The sequence below is a fragment of the Chlorocebus sabaeus genome, chromosome 2 (assembly GCF_047675955.1).
Source record: "Chlorocebus sabaeus isolate Y175 chromosome 2, mChlSab1.0.hap1, whole genome shotgun sequence".
NCBI lineage: Eukaryota > Metazoa > Chordata > Mammalia > Primates > Cercopithecidae > Chlorocebus > Chlorocebus sabaeus.
In genome coordinates this window covers 32,711,522-32,730,614 of record NC_132905.1, presented here as the reverse complement: position 1 = coordinate 32,730,614, position 19,093 = coordinate 32,711,522, and the positions used below count along the sequence as shown (strand labels likewise).

Genomic DNA, 19,093 nt, shown 5'->3' with positions numbered 1-19,093 from the left:
AAAAAAAAAAGGCTGGGTGTGGTGGCTTACACTTGTAATTCCAGCACTTTGGGAGGCCAAGGCAGGTGGATCACGATGTCAGGAGATCAAGACCATCCTGGTTAACATGGTGAAACCCCGTCACTACTAAAAAATACAAAAAATTAGCCAGGCGTGGTGGTGGGCACTTGTAGTCCCAGCTACTCGAGAGGCTGAGGCAGGAGAATCGCTTGAACCCAGGAGGTGGAGGTTTCAGTGAGCCGAGATCGCACCACTGCACTCCAGCCTGGTTTCAGAGCGGGACTCCATCTCAAAAAAAAAAAAAAAAGAAAGGAAAAAAAAGATCCAAGGACACAAAGAAGTGCCATGGGGCACAGATAGGTGGTGAAACTGTAAACTATCAGAGAACTTTCCTTGATATGTATTTCCATCTTCATATCACATCTGATCTCTATGACAAAAGAAAATGATGAAAAAAATTAGCTGATTTCCTATATTATTTGTACCCTTGTCTGTCCTTGGTAAAGACTCTAACTCTAAGGTTAGAGTCTAAGGTTAGAATCATGGCCATTATGGGATCTTAACAAGTCAGTGGTGGCTTCTATTGTTGTTTAATGTCTGTGTTTTATTTCTGACTTCAGGGAGTAAACAGGAGTGGTCCTCAGAAGTGCAGGGGATGCAGTTAAAGATGGGCGTTCTTCAGTGCGACAGTGGGTGAGGAACATTGAATTACTGGCCTCAATCTTTACTGCCGCGGATATGGTTTGGTTCTGTGTCCCCATCCAAATCGCATGTTGAATTGTAATTCCCAGTTTTGGGGGAGGGACCTGGTGGGAAGTGATTGGATCATGGGGGCGGATTTACCTCTTGTTGTTCTCGTGATATTGAATGAGTTCTCATGAGATCTGATGGTTTAAAAGTGTGTGGCACTTCCCCCTTCACTCTCTCCCTCTCCTGTCACAATGTGAAGATGTGCTTGCTTCCCCTTCACCTTCTGCTAAGATTGTAAGTTTCCTGAGGCATTCCCAGCCATGCCTCCTGTATAGCCTGTGAAACTAGGACTCAATTAAGCCTCTTTTCTCCCCCAGTCTCAGTTAGTTCTTTATAGCAATGTGAGAATGGACTAATACACACCTGCACTGCCATCCATAACCTTCGCTATATAATTTTACAGTTCCTCCCACCAGGGACAGTGCAATTCCCATCCCTTGACTGCCGGCTAGTCATGTCATCTGCTTTGGCCAGTGGAATGTGGGTGGAAGTGACAGTGTGCCAACTTCAGGCCTAAGCTTTAGGAGGTGCATGTGTTGCCATGTGCTCTCTCACACATCTGCCCTCATCAAGAGGAGATCTTCCCCAGGCAGCCTGGGACCCAGAATAAATAAAATCAGCTCAACCAGAGGCACAGTCCTGCCAAACCTGTGTCTCCAAACCCATATGACGAGCTGACACCACCCTGGATCATCCAATCCCCAGCCTACCTTTCAGCACATCTTTCAGAAAACAATGTTTATTGTTTTTATTTTTTGGGGGGGACAGAGTCTCGCTCTGTCACCCAGGCTGGAGTGTAGTGGTGCCATCTTGGCTCACTGCAAACTCTGCATCCTGGGTTCAAGTGATTCTCCTGCCTCAGCCTCCCAAGCAGCTGGGACTACAGATGCGTGCTGCCATACCCGCTACCACTGCAACTTCTGCCTCCCAGGTTCAAGCAATTCTCCTGCCTCAGCCTCCCAAGTAGCTGGGATTATAGGCATCTGCCACCATGCCCGGCTAATTTTTGTATTTTTAGTAGAGATGGGGTTTCACCATGTTGGCCAGGCTGGTCTTGAACTCCTGACCACAGGTGATCTGCCCGCCTTGGCCTCTCAAAGTGCTGAGATTACAGGCGTGAGCCACTGCATGGCAAATGTTTACTGTTGAATGTCATTGTGATTTTGTTACATTGTGATTGTTTGTTATAAAGCAATAGCTGACTGACACAATAGTGCTCTAAATTTGTGAAAACATTTTTAGGTTTTGCTCTTAGGCTTAGTAGAGGTGAAGTGACTTAACATTCTTGGGGTTTTACTCACATGGTCACATCTCAAATACATTTCATTCATACCATCGGCAACAGGGATTAGTAACTTGATTCCAAATTTTCTCCCTGCTACATTTACATCGGGCACAACTTCGCAGCCTGAAGGACAAAGATCAGGGAAAAAACTGAGTTCTGAGGCGTCTGTTAGATAAACATCAGGTGTGTATCTGAAATAAAGACTTTGAATATAAGCCCCTCAGATGTGGTTCGGTTTTGAAAAATGGAGGAGCAAGCTGATAACATTAATTAATGGATAACTAGATAAATCTTATGAACAATTAACAGATAAAGAAAAATGCTTTTCTTTTATGGTTTTCTTAAATCAAAAAGTCAATTTAGTTCATTTTCAGGTTAATGTTGGCTCTCCAAACTCATAGAAAAAATTATGTATATGAACTTTAAATCAAAGCAGAAGGAATTCTCTGATTGCCACAATAATGAGAGTTGAGTGTACTGGTTAATTAAATATTTCAATTCATAGATGGTCATCAGGACGCTCACAGTGACCTTCAGAAATTAGAATAGGCATTAAAGTGACACTGAATTAAATATAACTGTTCTGGAATACAGAAGGCTTTTCAGGATCTTGCAGCACCTCATGTGCTATACTCTTGCAGATGAATTACCACCACATCATAAACTCTAGACGTACCGGGAAAGATGGAACAGCAAAATGCAAATAACCATGTTTACTAGACTGCATTCAAGGCCTATGCTCTGAAGAGCAGCTGCAGCCAGGTTGTCATTTGGAAAACAGTGACATGGTTATGGTGGTTCCTCTAGAAGTAACCCGTGCCTCACTGTGTAGGAACCCTGCCTTTAATCTGCTCCTTTTTTTTTTTTTTTTTTTTGAGATGGAGTCTCACTCTATCACCCAGGCTGGAGTGCAGTGGCACGATCTCGGCTCACTGCAACCTTCGCCTCCCAGATTCAAGTGATCCTCCTGCCTCAGCCTCCCAAGTAGCTGGGACTATGCGCCACTATGCCTGGCTAATTTTTGTATTTTTAGTAGAGATAGGGTTTCACCATGTTGGCCAGGCTGGTCTTGAACTCCTGACCTCCGATGATCCACCCGCCTCGGCCTCCCAAAGTGCTGGGATTACAGGTTTGAGCCACGGCGTCTGCCCTGACTTACGATGAGCCACAGCAAGATATAGGGTACTCTTACCTCTAAGATTTAGTTTTTCTACTGGTTCTCCTTGTTCAAGTTCCTTATTTTTAAAGTAGGCTATGGATGTGTCTTTAAAGACAAACCAGTATTGTTTGAAAGCTTTTAGTAGTAACTTCTTGGGCCTGCAAATTAAAGGATAGTAAACATTTAAACCACCATCCAGAAATGTAGGACACATTGCAAATTTCAAGCAGATCACATGCTCTGGAGGTCCTGTCAAACAAAACACACTTTGTTTTTCCAAAAATAATTTTCAAGTTGCTAATTTCTGATTACTAGAAATGAAATGCTGATATGAGATGTAGGTTTTAACACCAAGGCTCCACCTGGGGCCACACCTGGCTCTGCTGCTGTCTACACGTGTGCCCTGGGAAAGATCCTGCACTTACCTGGGCTGCATGCACTGCCTCTGTGTGGTGGGGACAGCTGTAGTCTGGGAACCCAGAGCTTTTGTGAGGACAGAATGAGGTCATTTACATGAAGAGCTTATCACAGCGCCTGACGCAGCTGAAGTGCTAAACTGTGATGGTGTATGTGAGAAACCGACATGAATCTGGTGACATGTGGAATCTCGGCATACTTTTTACATTTGAAAAAGCTGTCCATATGGACAGCCCAAACTTCAAGTTATCATGCATACAAGTCAGATACAAACATGAGCAGCATTTTCTGTAGTGTCCTTTTGACAAAGAGAAACTATGAGAGAATTCTCAGTGAGCCACGGAAATCAGTGGTATCTACAGCTAGTCAATACAGACTCTACTGTTATTAAAAACTATTTTGGGGGAAGGTATCCAACAGTGGTATTGGTATCTGTTGGGGCCGGAAAACTTTATACAGCAGACTAGACAAGGTTGGTGGTGCCAATGGCAGGCCTAAAGGTTGGGTCATTCAAAATAGGAAATGTGAGAATGAGCTAGGGGGAGGACAGGGGTTGGAGATAGGCAGAGAAAAGCAATTATTAGTATGCGGTTCCGTGGAAGAAATCCAGCCTAGGGGCAGATCAGGGTATCTCATGCCAGAGGGGTGGGTTTCTGCATCAAGAATGGGAGAAGAGAGGAACCATTCATACGTAATTTGGGGCAATTTTTTTTTAACATGTCAGTACTAGTCTTTCCTTAGCTAAACGTATGTTATCCTTAACACAAAGATATGAAAGAAGGTGCACATTAAAAAAGAAAAAAAAGTATATGCCGGGTGCAGTGTCATCACCTCAGCACTTTGGGGGAAGCTGAAGTGAGAGAATTGCTTGAGGTCAGGAGTTCAGGACCAGCCCGGGCAACACAGCAAGATCACATCTCTATAAAAAAAGAAAAATTAGCCAGGCGTGGTGGTGTGTCTATAGTCCCAGCTTTGTGGGAGGATTGCTTAAGCCTGAGAGGTTGAGGCTGCAGTGAGCTATGATCACACTGGGTGACAGAGTGAGGACTTGTTTCTAAAAAATAAATAAACAAAAAACCCAACAAAATCCCTTCAGTGTATTACAGAAGAATATTACAAGTTATAAAATAAAGTTGTAAAACATTATATGAAGTTAACATTTCCAGGATTAAGAAAAAACACTATTAAAATAGCATTTATTTGCTGGGTGCGGTGGCTCATGTCTGCAATCCCAGCACTTTGGGAGGCCGAGGCAGGTGGATCACTTGAGCTCAGGAGTCTCAGACCAGTCTGGCCAACATGATGAAATCCTGGCTCTACTAAAAATACAAAAATTAGCCAGCTGTGGTGGCGTGAGCCTGTAGTCCCAGCTACCAGGGAGGCTGAGGCATGAGGATTACTTGAATCCAGGAGGCGGAGGCTGCAGTGAGCCAAGATCGCGCACTCCAGCCTGGGTGACAGAGCAAGACTCCATCTCAAAAAAAATCCAAAAAACAAATAACAAAACGACAACAAAAAACTAGTATTTATCATGTTGTGGGCTGTAGTTAAGACAGTTCTTTTTTTTTCTTTTTTGAGATGGGGTCTTGCTCTGTCACCCAGGCTGGAGTGCAGTGGTACAATCTTGGCTCACTACAGCCTCCTTCTCCTGGGTTCAAGTGATCCTTATGCCTCAGTCTCCTGGGTAGCTGGGACTACAGGTATATACCACCATGGCCGGCTAATTTTTGTATTTTTAGTAGAGCTGGGGTTTCATCATATTGGCCAGACTGGTCTTGAACTCCTGAGCTCAAGTGATCCTCCTGCCTCGGCCTCTCAAAGTGCTGGGATTACAGGGGTAAGCCTCCATGCCCAAGCAGTTCTAAGGAACATATTTAGAAGGTTGTTTAATACTCAGATTCTCCAAAATGAATAGTGTTTTCAGAATAATAAAGACACAACCTTTAACCAAAAGATACAGGTAATAAGGTCTTGGTTTAATTTTGGGCAGCTACATATTTTTCTTTGGGCGTAAGAATGAGGCCCTACTTCTCTGTTTTAACTGGGCCTTAAGAGTATCAAGCGATCTCAAGTTCCTCCTCCTGTCTCCTGCCTGGAAGTTTGGTTCATCTTTCAGGATGCTTCTGACACATTAACAAAGCTAATCACTGCTGCTGTTCTATGCATCAAAGCCTGGGCAGGGTAGGGGAAGGGGGAGTGGAGGAGATGCTGAGTGGTGAATGATGTGCTTAAGAACGAGCGAGACAGGCTCTCATTAGAAATTTTCTTTTTGTTTTTTTTTTTTTGAGACAGGGCTTCGCTCTGTTGCCCAGACTAGATGGAGTGCTGTGGTGCAATCTTGGCTCATTGCAACCTCTACTTCCCAGGCTCAAGTGATTCTTCTGCCTCAGCCTCCCCAGTAGCTGGGATAACAGGCGCACGCCACTACCATGTGGCTAATTTTTGTAGTTTGAGTAGAGACAGGTTTCAACATGTTGGCCAGGCTGGTCTCGATCTCCTGACCTCAAATGATCCACCCTCCTCGGCCTCCCAAATTGCTGGGATTACAGGTATGAGCCACTGTGCCCGGCCAGAACTCTTAATTTGGATGATATTTAACACAGAAAAGTTCTGTCTCCAAGTTTTAAAAGTGTAGATTTAAAAAAAAAAAAGGCATTGTATTGAGGTGTGATTGGCATATAAAGAGTTGTACATACTTAATGTGTGTATCTCGATGAGTTTGGGAATAAGTATACACTTGTAAAACCATCACCACCATTAAGACCATAGACAGCCAACACAGCTCTAAGTTTCCTCCCACTTCCTTTCTTCTTATTTTTTGTGATAAGAACACTTAACATAAGATCTACCCGTTTAGTAAACTGCCCTATGCAGTACAGTAGATATCTAGAACTTACTTATCTTTTAAAATTTTATTATAGGCCGGGTGTGGTGGCTCATGCCTGTAATCCCAGCACTTTGGGAGGCTGAGGCAGGTGGATCACGAGGTCAGGAGATCGAGACCATCCTGGCTAACATGGTGAAACCCTGTCTCTACTAAAAGTACAAAAAATTAGCCAGGTGAAGTGGCGGGCGCCTGTAGGCCCAGCTACTTGAGAGGCCGAGGCAGGAGAATGGTGTGAACACGGGAGGCGGAGCTTTCAGTGAGACGAGATTGTGCCACTGCACTCCAGCCTGGGCGACAGAACGAGACTCAAAAAAAAAAAAAAAATTTATTATTATGATTTTTTTTAGAGACGGGGATCTCACTATGTTGCCCAGGCTGGTCTTAAACTCCTGGCCTCCAGTGATCCTCTTGCCTCAGCCTCCTGAATAGCTGGGATTACAGGTGCAAGCCAGTATGCAGAGCTCAGAGTTCATTTATCTTGCATAACCGAAACTTTCTACCCTTTAAGCATCCCTTCCCCAGAAGGCATGTAACCACAGAAACATTTCCAAATAACTTTTCAAAAGGCTCTCTTCACAGCCTTAGTGTGTGTACAGAATTAATCTTTCAAAAACCAGTTACGTTCTCACTTACTTTATAGTAACCTTTTCTTAAAGGAGAGATTAATGTGTTTATTATTTTGAAAACATCAAGGGTCTTACTACTGATGGCCACATATCATCACAGAAAGGTCATCAATTTGAAACACTTGTTTTTTATGTATTTTCTTTTTTTCTTTTCTATTTCCTTCCTGCCTTCTTCCTTTTTCTTTTCCCTCCCCTCCCCTCCCCTTCCCTTCCCCTTCCCTGCCCCCTCCCCTCCCCTCCCCTCCCCTTCCCTTTCTTTTCCTTTCTGACAGAGTCTCGCCCTGTTGCCCAGGGTGCAGTGCAGTGGAGCGATCAGGGTCACTGCAGTCTCAAACTCCTGGGCCTAAGTGATTCTCCCACTTCAGCCTCCCAAATAGCTGGGCCTATAGGCACGGGTCACCACACAAACTTACAGAAGTAGAGAGTTGAATAGTGGTTACTAGGGGCTAGGGGTAGGGAAACTGGGCTCAGACGAGTCCTGCCTCAGCCTCCCAAAGTGCTGGGGATTAGAGGCATGAGTCACTGCTCCCGGCCTCATTTTTTTGGAATAACAAAAATGTATAACCCTCCTTACAGGTGATTTTCCATATGAAAACCAGTGATCCTTACTGTGAGGCCAAAGATTTTCATGATCCCTCACCATCTTTTTATTTATTATAAAGATTCTAGTATATTTTAAGACTCTTGTTTCCATAAAATGAATCACTCTGATATCTCCTGTAGCCCACTGTGTAAGTCTGACTGAAACAGTAACTTGCCTATAAATGACTCAATGAATGGACATTATGTGTGGTCTCTCTCTATAACCTTGTGGCGAAGTCATTTTGTTTATTTCAAAGTAGTTTCTCCAATAGTGGTTACCTTACAGTTTTGGCATAAATGATTGTTGATATTAAATATGTAATTTGCTAGTAGGATTGTATCTTGTCTGGTTCATACCTAGGGGTGTGCAAAAAGCAGACTCTTGGGCGGGTCGCGGTGGCTCACGCCTGTAATCCCAGCACTTGGGAGGCCGAGGCGGGCGGATCACGAGGTCAGGAGATCGAGACCATCCTGGCTAACACGGTGAAACCCTGTCTCTACTAAAAATACAAAAAATTAGCCGGGCGTAGTGGCGGGCGCCTGTAGTCCCAGCTACTCGGAGGCTGAGGCAGGAGAATGGCGTGAACCTGGGAGGCGGAACTTGCGGTGAGCCGAGATCCCGCCACTGCACTCCAGCCTGGGCAACAAAGCGAGACTCCGTCTCAAAAAAAAAAAAAAAAAAAGACTCTTGAAAGATTGATTGGGCATAAAATTTTAGATTGATGGTTCTCTTCTCTTAGCACTTTCTGCGTATCTCCCAGCCTACATTTATTGCCAATGAGAAGTCTGCTGCTCACAGCATTGTTGCTCCTCTGTAAGAATTTTGTCTTTTTTTTCTTTGTCTTATTAATGGTTGGCATTACCAAGATGCATATTTATAGTAAATTTATTTTGAGATCTGTGATTCCTAAATTTACAGATTTTTATTTTTAACAAATATGGAAAATTCTCTAGCCTTCTCTTCTGAATGCTTACTTCTCCTTCATTTTTTCTTCTGGAACTCCTAGTAGATGTTTGTTGAACCTTCTCCTTCTGTTGAAATCACTTCTGAGTCATCTCTTCAACTGTGCTTTTTAACTTGATGTTTTTAATACACCTCATCAATTTTAAATTTCTATGATTATATTTTTTATTTCTGGAATTTCTTTTGGTTCTTTTTCAATACTGCCTGTTCTCTTTTATTATAATTTCTACTTTGTAATTTACTTAATGATTCTAAACGTACTCATTTTATGGTTTCTTCAGATTGTTCTATTACCTGAAATTATTGAAACTGCTAATCCTCTTGCCTGTCGGGTCTATGTCTTTCATGGTGGTTTATTAACTCACATGATTAGTAATTTTTATTAGAGGTTTGTTTATTTTTTAGGAGGTTATTGTTTTTTTTTGTTTTGTTTTGTTTTTGTTTTTTTGAGGTGGAGTCTCGCTCTGTCGCCCAGCCTGGAGTGCAGTGGCGCGATCTCGGCTCACTGCAAGCTCCGCCTCCCAGGTTCACGCCATTCTCCTGCCTCAGCCTCCCGAGTAGCTGGGACTACAGGCTACTGCCACCTCTCCCGGCTAATTTTTTTGTATTTTCAGTGGAGACGGGGTTTCACCGTGTTAGCCAGGATGGTCTTGATCTCCTGATCTTGTGGTCCACCCCTCTCGGCCTCTCAAAGTGCTGGATTACAGGTGTGAGCTACCATGCCCGGCCAGGAGGTTGCTGTTTTCTATGGAAGGCCCATGCCTGCTTGGTTGTGGATATTCCCCTCTAGGTATTTTTGCAACTACATGTTAGGGCTTCATAGGTTTTGTCATCCCGGATCTGTTTCTATTTTATGTTTTCAGGATTCCTTTATTACATAAACACATAAAACATTTAAATTTGTATCTAGGTTCGGCATGGTGGCTCATGCTTGTAATCCCAGGACTTTGGGAGGCCAAGAAGGGCAGACCTTGAGTCCAGGAATTTGAGACCAGCTTGGGCAACATGGTGAAACTCTGTCTCTACAAAAAATGCAAAAATTAACCAGACGTGGTGGCACATGCCTGTAGTCCCAGCCACTAAGAGGGCTGAGGTGGGAGGATTGCTGGAGCCTGTAAGGTTGAGGCTGCAGTGAGCTGTGATCATGTCACCGCACTCCATCTTGGGTGACAGAGCGAGACTTTGTCTCAAAAAAAAAAAAAAAAATTATATCTACATCTGTGTGTGACACAGCCTTGGCTCTGATTTCTCAAGAGATACTTTCATTTCCACACAGAAGCCCATGCAAGGATGAACTTCCTTACTGCTTTCTTTGGCTAATGAGTAGTTTTTCTGTTTTTCATTCAACAGAAGGGCAGCCTTTGCACGTTTCCACCTTTAGGCAGGCGCTTCACTTCCTGCTTTACACAGGACTGAAAGTTTCATCTTCTATCCCTACATGGGAATCACAATCCTAGCCTCAAACCATGACAACCTGTCTCTATTCCCTAAATCCCTCTGTGTGGCTGATGCTGCATTTGTAGAACTAGATTCCTGCCTCATTTCCTGTAAGTTGGCGTTTCTGTTTCACTTCATGATTAATTCTGTATTTATAATTCTTTTATTTTATCTAGCATGCATATGTATTCATAGCAAGATTAGAGTTTGCATTAGAGCTGATAGCCTGTTGCTAGACACTGAAGTCCACTATTTACATAATACATTTAATAGATTTTTTTTTTTTTAAAGAGCTTCACTGTAAAAGAAAAAACTTAAAAATCAAAGGATTAGTCCAATGCTCTCGTACTGATGAGGAAAGGAGGTCTAGGAGATGAAGGGCCTGTCAGAGGCCCCACCCTACCAGAATAGAGTTCCACTCTCCTATCTCCCTCCCCTCTTCCCTCCTACGAGCTCTCTCTCCTTCCTTCATTTGTTTCTTCCTTCCATGAACTATATTCTATATTCAATGCGACATCTTGAGAACTTAGATAGTATCCACTGGCCAAATATGAGGGCAATTTTGAGAGTTTAAGTCACACCAAAAGCCTGTGACAGTTCAGGGTAGCATAGTGATGTGGGTTCAACTCCAGAATTATCACCTTCTTCATCAGAAATGTCCATAGGAAGGCTACAGTCACCATTTGGTTTGTGAAGGGCTTGATTTGCCCTCTACAGAGAATATGGCAACTCATTTTTTTGTGGAACAATTATGAATACTTTATTAAGATGTATTTGTGGATTCAAATGGTTACTTTTTTCCTGTAGCTCTGACTATAACAATATGAGTGAAATGTGGTTACAACCATTTATGCCAGGGAAGTTGAATGAATGTCCCTGGCTGGGCGTGGTGGCTCACGCCTGTAATCCCAGAACTTTGGGAGGCCGAGGCGGGTGCATTACCTGAGGTCAGGAGTTCAAAACAAGCCTGGCCAACATGGTGAAACCCCGTCTCTACAAAAATGCAAAAATTAGCTGGGCATGATGATGGGCGCCTGTACTCCCAGCTACTCGGGAGGCTGAGGCGGGAGATTCGCTTGAACCCAGGAGGCGGAGGTTGTAGTGAGCCGACATTGCACCGTTGCACTCCAGCTTGGGAGGCAGAGTGAGACTCTGTCTCAAAAAAGGAAGAAAAGAAAAAAAAAAAAAAAGAATGACCCTATTGTTTGCGACCACACCCTATAATCACAGTAAAAAACCCCGAAAACCAAACCTGCAGAAACCCAGTGACAAATATTGTTACCTTTGGACACTTGTATTTCATTGATACCTGCTTCACTGTTCATTTTTTCTAAGTCTTTCTTTGCATCATGTGCTATCAAAAGCAACTTGTGTTTCCTTTAAAGCCAACTGCCCCAGTGAAGTGCCAGTTGGTTAAGAAAAGTCAACAAACCATAAAGGGAAATAAGGAACTGATAGGACTTCAAAGAGCCTTGTTTCTTTCATACTGACACACCTTGGCATCATCGTAGAGGTGGCAGTCCATTATTTCCATGAAAACAAAAACTCCTTCTCTGCCTTTTTAGCAGTTTCACGTCAACCTGAGGTGATGGGGGAGTTTATTAGAAGTACTTAAACAGGTAGATAAACTAAGGTGACTACTCTCTGTAAGCCCGGGATCAAAGTTCTAGAGAGAAATGACTTTTAAACTATAAGAGAGCCTCCAAATGGTATCAGAGTACTGAGTCTCCCAGGTGGATCCTACCAGAAGCTCTAGTCTGGCAGATGTGTTTATTATTGCTGACGTGAACCCAGCCATTCACTGAGGGTTCACGCCACCATTCACTGAGCATGTACTATGCACCATGTACCACGCTCAATGCTTCATATGCATTATTTCATCGAATCCTCCCAACAAGCCCAAGGGGAGGTATATTCCCATTTTATAGATTGGAAAATGGAGGCTCAGAGACATAATATATTGCCCAAGGTCACCTAGCTGGTGTGTGTGGTAGAGCTAGCACTCAATCCATTGTCTGTCTGATGGCAAAGCCCACATTTTACCTTTCAACCATGAACCTGCCTCAGGGATATACAATTTAAACCTCTGTACTCTTTATCTTCAAGACTTTGTTATGAGTAACTCCTTTTCTCCATTAAAGGTTACTTACCTAAATAATTTGAGATTATCTGCAAGTTTAGGGATATCAGTAATGTCCTCCTAAGAAAAAACAAATAATGTTTCAAAAGCAGGAACTTCATAAGTGATGCTGAAACTCAACCTGCATTGTCTAATATGGCAATCCCTTGCTACATGTGGCTATTTAAATTTGAATTAATTCACATTAAATAAAATGAAAAACTCAGTTCTTCAGTTACACTCGCCACATTTCCAATAGTTAACTGGGCGTGGGAGTGAGGAGGGCTGGGAGGAGAATGGGGGCCCTGTTGAGGTCCCCTAGGTGGCTGGCAAAATTGTATTTCTTGATTTTGGTGGTGACTTGGGTGACAATTGAATACTCATTTGTTAAGCTGCGCATATGTGTATTTTTCACTTTTCTGTTTGTGTCATAGATTACAAAAATGAAAAGCGAGAGATGAAAAAAATGAAAAAATGGATAAAGTACTCCCTATAACTGTCATTCAAGTTAAAAATCTAAATTAGAAATGACTACTTTTATATGCAAACAGAAGACTTTATAATTTTTATATTAGAGTGGGTAACTCCTGCTACACCTAATCACTGATTAAACTTTCAAAGTGAACCTAGTTCAAAGTTCATTCTGGAATGTAGGCTGGTGCCTGTTTTCAAACTGAAAAGCCTATTGTTAGCATTGTGTAAAACTATTAAGGGAGGGAGGACATAACTTTTTATTTATTCTAAAAAGAATTACTTTCCGGTTGTATTTATTCAGTGGAGAAAGTAGACAACAGAGAACTCCAAGTTCATGGGGCCTGTGTCTTCTGTAAGCATGAGACAGGGCCCTGCATCTCTAAAGAATATTGGCATTTAGTTTGCATTAAGTATTTGCTCCTGAATGAGACCAATTTCTTATTTTAGGACATTTAATGATAAGAGAACATACATTCAATGCAGAAGAATATAGTAACACAATCTAATCCATGATTACTGTTTACATCCAATTATGGTGGACCCACCTCTCTGATTCAATGTGATTAATAATTATTCCCATGGCTGAAGTTAAATAAAAGGGTGGCACCTCATGAGTGAATTAAACAGGAGGGGAATTTTCAGTTATAAAGCTGACATTCACCTTTCATGGGTGAGGAGAAAGAGATGACAGAACAGTTATCTTTGTTTTATTGGAGGGTTTTTGTTTATCTCCTGAAGTCAAAAGCATTCAGAAACTTTTTGCAATGTTCCGGAAAAAGGCCACAACTTCTGTCAAGCTTGTCTAGTTGAAATGGATGACAAAGTAAATACAAATAAGGTTTTTATCTGTAAAGAATTTTCTTGGCCAGTCACAGTGGCTCATGCCTGTTATCTCAGCACTTTAGGAGGCTGAGGCGGGAAAGTCACTTGAGTCCTGGAGTTAGAGACCAGCCTGGGGAATATGGCAAACCTTGTCTCCACAAAAAATACAAAAATTAGCCAGGCCTGGTAGTGTGTGCCTGTAGTCCCAGCTACTCAGGAGGCTGAGATGGGAGGACTACTTGAGCCCAGGAGGCTGAGGCTGCAGTGAGCCTTGATTGCACTACTGTACTTCAGTTTATCTCAGAAGAAAGAAAAAAAGAAACAATTTTCTCTATTCTATTCTCACAGTTGCCCCATGCAATAGACAGGGTGGTATTTTCTAGACTTAAGTTTAGGGACTAATTCCACATTCCATGCTAGTGAAGTGGAGCCCTCGGCAGTGGCTCCTTCACACCATGCCAACTTATCCCTAGGAAGAAATACAACACCAAAGTATTGTCTTTAGTAGAAATGAAAATATAGTCCCTTACAGAGCTAACCCGTGAAAACTTAGTTAGTTCTTGCTAGGTTGAAGCTTGTTAGATGAAGAGAATCTTTTTTTTCAAAATCAGATGAAATATTCTCTTACTTCTAATAAAGAAAAGTTCATTTATACTTGTCAATCAGTTAGAAGAAAGCCACAGTTCTGGGTGATCGGAAAGAGTTCATACCAAAAGGCTGTCTGCTTTTCCACCTTCTAGGGTTACTTCCAAATTAGAAAGCGCTGCTTCTATTTCGTCAACCTCGGACTCGCTTGTAAAATCCTGTGTTTCAGCAGACAACGACAGTTTGCTAATGTGGTACTAAAATGAAGACAGAAGTTTTAGAAATGTCGTAAACAGAAATGTTATACATATAAATGAATCCATTAGCCATTTTTTTTTCCTTTGAGGACTATTCCCTTGGAATACTGAACATTTTCTAAGAGGAGATCTCCTTCCCGTGTGGGGAAAATGACATTTTAACCTGAATCATTCTAAGGTTCATGGTTAGTCATGTTACAACTGGTTCTTTCTCATCACTGACTGTGCTTACAGTAGGGAAGAGATAATAATTGCAAGACCAGTGTCTTACATAGGATGTGAGCGTGTGTAGATGATGAGGAACATTTTAAATTAAAAATTTGTTCTGCTCTGAAGAAGAAAGCAAAATAAAAAATACAGAAAAAAAATTGCTCTCTTTATTTTCAGATATTTCTTCAAAGAAAAAAAAACTAGTATGAAGCATATGAAACTTTAAGCAGAACAAACTTGGTTTGTCTCCTTCCAGAGAAAAGGTACTGAAGTCCCCATACCTGTAGAGCTGCAAAGATCAACATTTCTTCCTCTGTGCAATCAATTTCTTCTAAGAGAATGGCCCACCTGGCTTGTTCGTAGAGTTGGTTTATTCGGACAGCATCGTACTAGAGATAAAAACAGAGGTGTGTGTGTAACGAGGTATATTTACATCCCACAATACAGAAATTCTGAAACAACTGAGGCCATTCTCTGTTAATCAGATGCAGCAAATTTCAGCTCAGGTAACTGAAAGGAATACTTCTATTGTGCCAAATACTCAGCCTTTTTATAAAAATTTTTTTTTTTTAATTTTTTATTTTTTTTGAGACAGGGGACTCTGTCACCTAGGCTGGAGTGCAGTGGTGCAATCTTGGCTCACTGCAACATCCGCCTCCTGGGTTCATACAATTCTTGTGCCCCAGCCTCCCAAGTAGCTGGGACTACAGGCATGTGCCACCACACCTGGCTAATGTTTGTATTTTTTTGTAGAGACAGAGTTTTGCCATGTTGCCCAGGGTGGTCTCGAACTCCTGTGCTCAAACAATCTACCCGTCTCAGTTCCACAAAGTGCCGGGATTACCGGTGTGAGCCACTGCGCCTGGCCCTCCAGCCCATTTTACTTCTGAATTCAGAACTGACTTTCTTCAAACATTTTCCAGAGCTGCTGCTGCTTCTTCACAACCTAACTTTGATTCCATTATTTTCTCTCTCTTTTATTACTACATATTGGTAGTAATAGATAGTAAAAATGGTTCATATGATAAACAGTGTAGTAGATAAACAGTGTAACAGAAGGGATCCCCATGCTGATCCGCAAGCCCAGTGCAATCCCAAGCAGAATCTTATGGGAATTTTTAAATGAAACTTTATACAAGCTGATTCTCAAGTTAGGTTGAAAGACACAATGTTCAAATATTGCCAAGAAATTGAAAAAGAACAATGTTGAGTAAAGCACTTGTCCTCCCACACATTAAAACCTATTATAAAGTTGCAGTAAATAAAATGATATGGTACTAGTATAGCGATTGGTAAAGTGTCAATAAAACCTTACCTAGAAGCAGACTTAGGTATGTATATAAATTTAATATAAAATATTAATTTTATATTAAAATATAAAAATGACATTTTATAACAGCAGGGGAAGGAAGAATTCAACACTATAAACAGTGTTGAAAATGCCTAGCCACTTGGAACACAAATCGAAACAAAAAAATAACTTTACACTATCCAAAAATAAATTACAGATGGATTAAATAATTTAAACATATAAAACCACAATAAGATACTACTTCACACCTACTAGAATGGCTCTCATCTAAAAGACAGGTAAAAACCAGTGTTGGTGAGGCTGTGAAGAAATTGGAACCCTTGTGCACTGCTAGGTGTAAAATGATGCAGCCTCTGTAGAAAGTTTGGCAGTTCTTTAAAAAGTTAAACATAGAATATAATCCATCAGTCCTACTCCTACATGTACACCCAAACAAACTGAAAGTGGCATCCAAACACATACTTGTACAACAACGTTTACAGCAATAATCATAATAGCCAAAAGGTAGAAACAGCCCAGATGTACATCAACAGCTGAATGGATAAATAAAATGCTGTACACATACAATAGAACACTATTCAGCGTTAAAAAGGAATGGAATTCTGGCTGGGCACGGTGGCTCACACCTGTAATCCTAGCACTTTGAGAGGCAGAGGTGGGCAGATCACTTGAGGTCAGGAGTTTGAGACCCACCTGGCCAACATGGTGAAACCCTGACTCTACTAAAAATACAAAAATTAGCCGGGCATGGTGGCAGGCGCATGTAATCCCACCTACGTGGGAGGCTGAGGTGGAAGAATTACTTGAACCTGGGAGGCAGAGGTTGCAATGAGCTGAGATTGTACCACTGCACTCCAGCTTGGGCAATGAGAGTGAGACTGTCTCAGAAAAAAAAAAAAAAAGAAGAAAAAAGAAAGAAAAAAAAGAGGAATGAAATTCTGATACATGATACAATATGAATGAGCTTGAAGATACTGTGCTAAGTGAAATAAGCCAAATACAAAAAATCAAATACTGGATGACTTCACTTATAAAACTATCTAGAATAGGCAAATTCATAGAGACAGAAAGTAGAATAGAAGTTACCAGGGGCAAGGGAGAGAAGGCAATGAAGAATTATTGTTTATTGGGTACAGAGTTTCTTTTTGGGATGATAAGAAAGTTTTGAAAATGGACAGTGGCCCAACCTGGGCAACATAGCAAGACTCTTGTCTCTATTTTTTTAAAAAAGTGGCTTGTGCCTATAGTCCCAGATACTTGGGAGGTTGAGGCAGGAGGATTGCTTGAGGCCAGGAATTCAAGATCACCCTAGGCAACATGATGAGTCCCTGTTTCTACAAAAAAATAAAATAAAATAAATTATCCAGGCATGGTGGCATGCACCTGTTCCAGCTACTCAGGAGGCTGAGGTTGGAGGATTGCTTGAGCCCAGGAGTTTGAGGGTGCAGTGAGCTATGATCACAGCCTGGGTGACAGAGAGAGACTCTATCTCAGGAAAAAAAAGAGAGAGAGAGAGAGAGAAAATAGATAGTGGTGATAGTTTCACAACACTGTGAATATCCTTAATGCTACTAAATTGTGCATCTAAAAATGGTTAAAATGGTAAATATTATGTATATTTTACAATAAAAAATCAAAGAAAAAATTCCAAACGAATACATGAATGTTCATGGCAGTATTATCCATAATAGTCAAACAGTGAAAACAATCCAAATGTTCATTGATTGATGAATGAGTGTAGTATACATAAACAAGGAAATATTAGCATTAAAAAGACATAAAATATAATACATACTATAATAGGAATGAATGAATGAATTCCGAAAATACTATGCTAAGTGAAAAAAATTATTCATAAAGTACCACATTTTGTGTAATTCCACTTATAGGAGGTTTCCAGAATAGGCAAATCCACAGAGACAGAAAACAGACGGATGATTGCCCAGGGCTGGGAGGGTAGGAGGGAACTGGGGAGTGATCGCCAATGGGTATGGAGTTTCTTACTGCGGTGATGAAAATGTTCTGAAATTAGATGGTGGTTAATGGTTGCACAACTCTATGAATATACTAAAAACCACTGAATTGTACATATTAAACAGGTAAATGTGTGGCATGTAAATTGCATCTCAAAAAGCTATTAGAAAACAGCTAAACAGAAAAACCATGACTATTATTAGATAGACACATGAGGGAATACTTTCTGTAATCTTTAAATGCGGAAGTCTATTCCAAGCAAGACAAGAGGCCTAAAAGTTATGATGCATAAGGCTGCCCTGACAACCTAAAATTAAACATTTTTAATGGTAAACAAAATCCTAAAGAAGGTTATAAATGTATAAAATGTAGGATAGAGATTGAAAAAAATATTTGAAATATTTGAATAATTTTAAAAATTTGTAATAAATATAAAAAATGATGTCCATCATATACAAAGTACTCCTACAAATCATATGAAAAGTATAAATAATTCAATAGAGTTTGTGGCAAATATATAAACAGGCAATTCACAGAAGCAAAATGGCCACAAAAACATTAGAAAAGATACTCAATCTTACTAATTACTAGAGAATTCAAATTAAAGCAAGATGACCTAATTTCCATTTTCCTATCACATCTACCTACATTACAAATACTGATAATGTTTGATGTTGGTGAGGATATGGGGATATCAGCCCTTTCACAGATGCTGTTAGTAGAAAGGTAATTTGGTGATATAAAGGTTTTAGTATCATTTTGCCCTTTGATAAGCACATCCAGTGTTACCGTTCCAAAGAAATGCAAGCACTTGTGAGATACTTTTACAAGAATGTTCAGCACATTTAAGTCCTGATAAACTACAGTTTAGCCTTTCCTTTGATTATTTTTCATTGGTTAAAGAAAGTGAGTCCGACTTATTTATACTGACATGAAAGATAGCCATGATATGTTATGAAGAAACAAGAAACAAGCTACAGAGCAAACAGGTGATCCTGCTTATCTAGGGAACACAAAGTCTTGAAAATCTGTTCAAAAATATGTTTGTAAACATGTCTACAAAAGTCTGCAAGGATGGTTGGTCACGAAGTTGTTAACTGTGGCTGCCTCTTAGGAGAATGGTCATGGTACAGAACTGTTTTCCATTTTTACTCTAAAAAATTTCTTTCTTATTATGTTTGTTTGTTTGTATATTTTTGAGATGGAGTCTTGCTCTGTTGCCCAGGCTGGAGT

General features: G+C 40.9%; 1 protein-coding gene across 3 annotated transcripts in view; it reads right to left on the bottom strand.

The window, feature by feature from the left end:
• FERMT1 (FERM domain containing kindlin 1) overlaps positions 1–19,093 on the bottom strand; it is a 53,568-nt gene that overhangs the window by 10,061 nt on the left and 24,414 nt on the right. For all 3 annotated transcript variants that reach the window (XM_008018604.3, XM_008018594.3, XM_037990694.2), the window contains 5 exons: positions 14,856–14,963; positions 14,233–14,364; positions 12,258–12,307; positions 3,228–3,352; positions 2,052–2,158 (listed from right to left, as the gene is read on the bottom strand). In XM_008018604.3, coding sequence (XP_008016795.1) covers positions 2,052–2,158; positions 3,228–3,352; positions 12,258–12,307; positions 14,233–14,364; positions 14,856–14,963 — 522 coding nt within the window. The remainder of the gene's footprint in view (positions 1–2,051; positions 2,159–3,227; positions 3,353–12,257; positions 12,308–14,232; positions 14,365–14,855; positions 14,964–19,093) is intronic.